Genomic DNA, 8,205 nt, shown 5'->3' on the forward strand with positions numbered 1-8,205 from the left:
TGAGACACACTCTTCTCTTTTATCTTTCAAACAAAAAGCTAGAGAGTTCTAAGGCTTGATAATTCCTAGAAGTACTTCCACAAAACCCTAAGTGTTTCATAGAGGGGGAAATAATCTTCTTAGACAAAGGTGTAGAAACTTTGTTCAAGCTTTTGGTGATCCCCATCTCCACTTTGGGTGTTTGTTCTTCTTTCTTGTTTTGTTCTATTCTCAAGTTTTATTTTGTTCTCTTGTTCTCCTCTAAATACTCATATATATATACTATCATATATTTATATATTGACTATATAGTATTATATATATTATATATACATACTATACATACACTCTTTATATCTCTACTTTATATCATTTATTATATATATTCTATATCATATATATATACTCTATTATATATATATTCTATATCATATATATATATACACTATTATATATACATATATGTTTTTATATAGTTTACATTTACTTGTATCTTTGAGTTTTGAGTTGTAACTCTTTTCTTTTATTTGTATTTTGTGCTTTGGGATTGTAACTCTTTATTTAATATATTGTCCTTGTAATATTTTGTTTAGAGTTGTAATTGTCTTAGTCTTTTATTCATCTTATTTTATTCTTCCATTGTAATCTCTCTATTATTTCTAACAATGAAGAAGATTTTTTTTTTATTATTTTCAATGGAAGGAGAAACTATCAAGATGATGAACCAAGACTTGGTGAGATTGGACCGCTTTGATGGCACCAATTTCACTAGGTGGCAAGACAAGGTGAGGTTCCTCCTAACCACACTCAAGATTGCATATATTCTTGAGTCCACCTTGGGCCCTTACCCGCACCTACCGACAAGGATACCGATGAGGTCAAGGCACAAAGGAATAAGAGAGAAGATGACAATCTTCTATGTAGAGGACATATCCTCAACTCACTCTCGGATAGGCTTTATGACCTATACACCGACACTAAGGATGCCAAAGAAATTTGGGATCACCTTGAAAAGAAATTCAAGACCGAGGAGGAAGGTACCAAGAAATTTTTAATTTCTCAATATTTTGATTTAAAATTTCTTGATGGTAAACCTCTTTTACCTCAAATTCATGAGTTACAAGTTATTGTTAATAAATTAAAAGTGCTCAAAATTGAACTTCCCGAGGCATTTTAAGTTGGTGCAATAGTGGCAAAATTGCCACCATCTTGGAAGAATTATAGGAAGAGAATCCTTCATAAAAATGAGGATTACTCTTTGGAAGAAATCCAAAAACATATTCGAATCGATGAGGAATCAATATGTAGGGATAAGCTTGTGGAGGGGTCTAATGAAGAGACTTCCAAAGCATATGCAACTTCCAAAGTTCCTAATAAGAATAAGGGAAAGACCAAAAAGGATAATAACTTGGGTCCAAAGTCTAAACCAAATCAATTCAAAGGTGGAAAAGGTCCATGTTTTGTGTGTGGAAAACTTGGACACTATGCTATTGTAAGCATAGAAAAGACTTTAAGGGACCCAAAGTAAATGCTATCGAGGAGGATATCATTGTTACTCTTAGTGAGGTGAATTCCGTGCAAGGAAAAGTGAATGGATGGTGGTATGATACATGTGCCACCTTCATGTCACATATGACAAATCATTGTTGAAGACCTTTGAAGAGTCAAATGGTAACCATGAGATCCAAATGGGCAATGAGGTCAAATCAAAGGTACTAGGCAAAGGTACAAGCATCGTACTAGTTAAGAGTGATATTCACCCCAGAATATTAATTGGCGCTATCATAGTGGCACAACCATTATGTCGGTTCGGCAGTACGGGCACAGTACTGGTTAAGAGTGATATCATGGCCAATTGTACTCTTGGGTACTATTGGTGCTATCATAGTGGTACGAACATAGTGCCAGTCCCGCAGTACAATCATAGTACTGGTAGTGGGTGAAATCATGGTCAATAGCACCACCCATTAAGAACGTTCTTAATCATTTGGTTAGTCTTGTGAATAGGTGTATGGGCACCTAGACACAAGTCGGCTTTATAATTTGTTATATGTTTATCTTACTGAGTTTTTCTACTCATCAGTTTCTTATCTTGTGTAGGTAAGGGTTAAGCTTGGCTGGTGGAGTAGTGAGTTAGGGTTCGACAAGGATTGTACATATCGTGGCAGTGCAACCTGAAAGGTTTCGATCTTATCACAATTTGAGTTTTATTTTAGTATTGCCCTGTAATTTGTAAAAAAATAATAATAATATATTATAACTTTATATGTTGCATATGTATTTTCAACATGGTTATAAACTCGGGATCCCGACTTACGAGATTTTATAAATATTATATAATAAGATTAATTTTGATTTATCAAATTTTCAAATACGGGTGTTACATCTTGATTCCTTACAACTTGCCACCATGGAAGTGTATGAAGTCGCAATCGTTATTGTTGTCTCTTCTGATTTCAGGTCCTGATTCACCTGACAAAGATATTGATGTCTTTATGAAGCCTTTAATTGAGGAGTTGAAGATGTTGTGGGAGAACGTTGTTGAAACTCGAGATGCATACAACAATTCCTTGTTCACTATGAGGGCATCAATTTTATGGACTAATAATAATTATCCAGCATATGCTATGATGTTTGGTTAAAGCACAATGGGGTATAAGGCATGCCCTACCTGCAATGAGAAAACTACTTCTATTCCATTTCGTAATAAAATTTTGTATATTAGGCATCGACGATTTCTTGATATGAATTATGAATGGAGGAGTAAATGTGCATTGTTTGATGGTAATAAAGAACTTTGACTTCCACCTAAGCAGTATTCATCAGAAAATATATTGAAGCAATCGCAAAATCTACAAATAAGACTACTAGGAAAACACAAAGAATTTGGGGGGGTGAAGCGTAAACGAACTCTTATCGAGCTCAACTGGTCTAAGAGAAGCATTTTCTTTAAACTTGAATATTGGAAAAACTTGTCACTTAGGCACAATTTGGATGTAATGCATATTAAAAAAAATGTTTGTGATATTGTGTTGGGTACACTTTTAAGTATTGACGGGAGATCGAAAGATACCAAAAAAGCAAGACTTGATCTGGCAGATATGAAGATAAAAAAGAAACTACACTTTTTTAAAGTTGGGGACAAGTGGAAGAAACCTCTTGCTAGTTACACTCTTAGTGTCACCGAGCGTCGAGACTTTTGTGAATTTGTGAAATCTGTCAAGTTTCCAAATGGTTATGCAGCTAATTTAACAAAGAATGTTAAGCATGACAAGATTTCTGGGCTAAAATCTCATGATTATCATGTGTTGATTCAACAGTTGTTTCCGATTGGAATTATATTAGTTTTGGGGACGAATGTTCGAAAGACACTTACTAATCTAAGCTTCTTTTTCAAGCAACTTTGCTCCCAAACTTTAAATGTGAAAGATCTTGAGAAGATGAAAAAAGACATCGTAATTATTTTATGCATGTTGGAAATGATTTTCTCTCATGCATTTTTTGATATTATGGTGCATTCGGTTATCCATCTTCCGAACGAGGCAATACTTGGTAGCCCGGTGCACTTTAGATAGATGTATCCTATTGAATGTTGTATGGCGGTGCACAAACAATATGTTAGAAATCATTCATATCTCGAAGCTTCGATTGCTGAAGCTTATGTGGTGAATGAAACATTAACATTTTATTCAATATACTTTCAGGGAATTGAAATCCAGTTCAATCGACCTAAAAGGAATGATGATCGAGTTGAATCTCACCCTAGTCGGGAGTTTTTAGTGTTCAAGGTCGGTTGTCATCTACTTAGGAAAAAATAACTAATCTACTACCTTCACATTAAAAGCAAAAGGCAGAGTGGTACATCTTGAACAAATGTGTTGAACTATCCAACTACATTACGTACTTGTTTAATATTAATTGCCAATCTTCAACTTGTATTTATCATTAATGTTTTTATTATTAATTGACTTGCCTTTTAATCGTGCTGAGCACATGAACGAGTTGAAACGACAAAGTGGCATTTCAAATCTTCAGCGTAGACAAGAAGCTGAATTCCCTCATTGGTTTAAAACTCGAGTATGAATTCATAAAATACTTAAATTTAATTACATAACACATCATTTGTACTCGTTCTTACATTGACATTGTTAGATCAATCATTTGCGTAAGTCTTCTCCAATAATAATATCTGACGAATTTTATGCTCTTGCCAACAAACCAAGTTCGATAGTATTTTACTATCCAGGAATGATTGTTAATGGGGTCAAATTTATCGTCCATGAACATGATAAAAAGTTGAAGACTCAAATTAGCAGTGTAATGGTTACAAGTGAGGAAAGAGATAATTATTATGGAGAGTTGTAAGAAATTATTGAATTCAAATATTTGATGAGTTATAAGAAATTATTGAATTCAAATATTTGATGAGTTATAGTGTTGTGCTATTCAAGTGTAAATGGTTCAACACTAGTAAAACTAAAGAATATGAAAGTTTTACAAGTGTCTTTCTCAAGGATAAATGTTACAAGGTCGATCTCTTTATACTTGCGTCCCAAGCTCAGTTGGTATATTATCTTCAAGATATCAGAAATGAATTTGATTGGAGAGTCGTCTATGTTCATATTTCGAGAAATGTGTGATTTCTCAGATACGAATATCGATGATACTGTCACTACTAGTGATGTACCAATACTTGAAGAAGTAAATTCTTCTAAATTTCAGTTATGAGTTGAACTTCAAATATTCGATACTATTCAATATGAATGTACAGATGTTTATCCAACTGAAGTATCCAATATTAATGAATTACTCGGTAAAAGTTATGATCGTTTTGTTGTTGATGATGACAATGATGAAACTCCTGATGACACTTTAGCTGAGTACGGTGATGATGAAGAAAATATTGTGGTCGACGGTGATAGTGATAGTGGTGATCATTTTGTAGTCAATAATGATGATATGTTGTAATTGGAAAATAAAATTTTTAAAAATAATTTTTGTTTTATGAAAAACACTTTAATGTTTGTTTTTTTTTTATTTTAAAATTTGAATATATACATATATATTTATTATTGTTAAACTAACATGTATTGTATTTTAATCTTATAAAATGTGCTAAACCAATATACAGAATGGAACAAGAAAGAACTGAGAGTGGAAGTTCGGGTGAAAAGAAGAGGGGTCGTAGGCCCTACTGCGGGGGTAATGTGGAAGCAGAGCTTGCATTATCAAAGAAACTATCTCAACTTCCGATGAAGTTTCATAAAACTAACAGTAGTACAGATGGAACATATAAAAAGATGTTTAACAACTATATTGCATACCTTGTGCGAGATAACATACCTCTGACTACCCTTAATTAGGATAATGTAGAGAAGAATGATATCTTGGTCATTCGTCAAAAGTTTACTGTAAATTTAATTTCTTAAGGAAAATGCTAATTAAAATTTAAATTATTACATTGTAATTTATTTATCCAATGGAAGATCTAATCATTCTCAATAACATGGATGTGAATATGCAAGGGTATATGGATGAATGACGATGCAACATGAAAGCTCATTGGGTTGAGAGTGGAGGAGAGACAGATAATAAAAAGGCAAAGAAACTTTCTTATAAAAATATTAATCCTAAATCATGGGTTGTGCTCTGAGATTATTAGAATACAGATAAGCAAAAAGGTATAGACATTCTTGATTCTTTTTACTTAATTTTTCTTGAAATTTTTTCTATTCAACTATGAATTCTTTTTTACTTTTGAAGGTAATTTCTAAGAGAAACAAAGTGTCACAGTCTAAAATGCCTATATTAGGGGTGCATGCAGGGTCGGCCCTAGGCATAGGCGGGCTAGGCCCATGCCTAAGGCCTACACTTTCTGGGGGTCCAAAATAAAAAAATAAAAAAATTTATTAGGTTTTTATTTAAGTAAAATTTAAGTGCATTATAAGCAACAAATATTCATAGCTTAGTTGGTTGAGGTGGATGGCATAATGTCCAAGGTCATATGTTTAAATCCCATAATACTCTTCTTTTGATATTATTTTAATATATTTTTGAGGGCCCCAAAATTTAATTCGTCTTGGGCCCATATATTTTCAGGGCCGACCCTGGGTGTATGGTTCGAAGATCATCGTGAGACATATCCATGATAAAGTAAATAAAATTCATATATATCATCTTACTTTTAATATGTATTTCTTTTAATCAATTATTCTTTTTGTAGATTAACCCAATAATTGGAGCCTATCCAAGTGTTATTGACACGTTTGAACAACTCTACAAGAAAAAGAATGACAAGAATCAATGGTTGAGCGATGCTGTAAAAGAAAAATATGTAATTACACTAAAAGTTTATTATTCGATACTTAAACAAAATAAATTTAAATGTTATATTTGTTTACATTATTGATGATTTAATTTCTTTTTTGTAGGAGGCGGTGACACAAAAATATAATCTCGAGCTACGTCTGCAACTAGTTTTACATTTACAAATGCACCATTTGCTGCTTTGAGCATTGCTGAGGATTTGAGCTAGTACCCACTTGATATGGATATAGTTGCAAAGTCCACCACGTTCACGATATGTGAAAGGATTTTGGTCGTTGCCTAGCCTTAAGGCAATTAGAGGAAACTATGCACCGGCATCTCCATGTCAGCGCAAATGTGTGTTAGTAAAAGTCTTACTTTTTTCAGTGCACATTTTTCCTGACAAAAATTAGACTTTTCCCAATACTTTAATGCATAAAAGTAAGACTTTTACCAACACACATTTGCGCTGAAAAAAGTCTAGCTTTTATCAATATACATTTGCGCTGGAAAAAATCTAGCTTTCACCAGAATATTTATGCACTGAGAAAAGTCATTTTTGCCAACACTTTCTATTTTGTGCTGGAAAAAGTTTCAATATCAACATGAATTTGTGAACAACTTTTGCTAATGCAAAAATGTGCCGGTAAAAATAGATTCTGTTATGCCGGCAAAAATTTCTCTCTCTCTCTCTCCATATATATGATTTATTATTTTTTATGGATTTGTTTTTTTAAAAAAAAAAATGACATTCTTACCGAGCCCAATGAAAGCAACATAAAAACAACCTATAAACAATAAACAATGTAGTATAAAATAAATACAAAAACAACATGAATATACCTTCCAAACAACATAATATAATATTATTGCAAAAACAAAGTAAAAAATAACTGTCCTTGTAAAAAAAATATTAAATTTGTCAAAATATTGAAAAAAAAAATGTAGATCTGTATTTTGTAATGTATTTTTTTTTTTTTTTTGGTTATTTATGAAAAAAAAAATCTCTTTTTTATTTACATATTTAGGTGTCGTTTGGTAACACTTTTTTAATCAGTTTTCTGTTTTTAAAATTAGAAAAGTGAAAATATTTTTCAAAAACATGTTTTATAAAACTGTTTTTACTTTTCAATTTTTTAATTAAAAATCAAAATTTTAAAAACAAAAAACTCACTTTTATTATTTTTTTAAACAATTTTTTTAATCAATGTTTTAGACTTCGGCTCAGACCCAAACTCCGCCCTAGCCCTGGTGCCGAACCTAGCACCCGATTCGGACTCGGACCCGGCCTCGGACCTAGATCCGACTTAAATAAAATCAAAAAATAAAATAAAAATAAACTTTACAGAACACACTTTTGTTTTCTGTTTTTAAAATTAAAAAACAAAAGTAGTTATAGAACGCATTTTTGTTTTTCAAAAACAGAATTTTAAAAACAAAAATTCTACTTCATTTTTGTGATTAAAAAATTAGAAAACATAATTGTTACCAAACGGTACCATAGTAAATCAAAAATTTTTTCAAAAAAATTAAAAATTATTTTTATGTAGAGCAACAGTGAAAGATATGCAAAGTATTAACTCTAACAATATATGATCTGTAAAATGAAAATAAAATCATGACTATTAAACACAAGTTTCTAATATTGATTTTCTTTTCTTTGTATGGGAATTTCACTTATTGAAATTTGATTTAAAGATTAAGATTGTTTGTGAAGTGTGTAAATTCTCATATGCTATTGGCTTAAATGTCTTCTAATAGAAAATTGTACCACTTAGCCTTTCTTTAGATTTGTACCACTTATCATAAAATTGTCATTTGGGCCTTTCTTCTTGTTGTATTTGCTCAGTTTTTGAATAAAATTATCCTTTTGTTCAAAAAAAAAAATTAAAAAAATATATATATAATTGTGTAAAGAAT

The 8,205-nt window shown here is 31.6% G+C and overlaps 1 protein-coding gene across 2 annotated transcripts; it reads left to right on the forward strand.

Annotated features, from left to right (window-relative positions):
• Positions 1 to 439: 439 nt before the first annotated feature.
• LOC133038724 (uncharacterized) lies at positions 440 to 2,711 on the forward strand. Of its 2 annotated transcripts, XR_009688241.1 has the most exons (3): positions 445 to 1,016; positions 2,080 to 2,160; positions 2,440 to 2,711. XR_009688241.1 is itself a non-coding variant. In XM_061116929.1 (2 exons), exons 1-2 carry the CDS (start codon positions 645 to 647, stop codon positions 2,155 to 2,157), a joined length of 450 nt encoding a protein of 149 aa, XP_060972912.1. In that variant the 5' UTR covers positions 440 to 644; the 3' UTR covers positions 2,158 to 2,253. The 2 variants fall into 2 exon arrangements, 1 of the variants encoding a protein (XP_060972912.1); XM_061116929.1 differs by lacking the exon at positions 2,440 to 2,711 and having other exon boundaries at positions 440 to 1,016; positions 2,080 to 2,253.
• The last annotated feature ends 5,494 nt before the right edge of the window (positions 2,712 to 8,205 follow it).

Source organism: Cannabis sativa, chromosome 6 (assembly GCF_029168945.1).
Source record: "Cannabis sativa cultivar Pink pepper isolate KNU-18-1 chromosome 6, ASM2916894v1, whole genome shotgun sequence".
NCBI lineage: Eukaryota > Viridiplantae > Streptophyta > Magnoliopsida > Rosales > Cannabaceae > Cannabis > Cannabis sativa.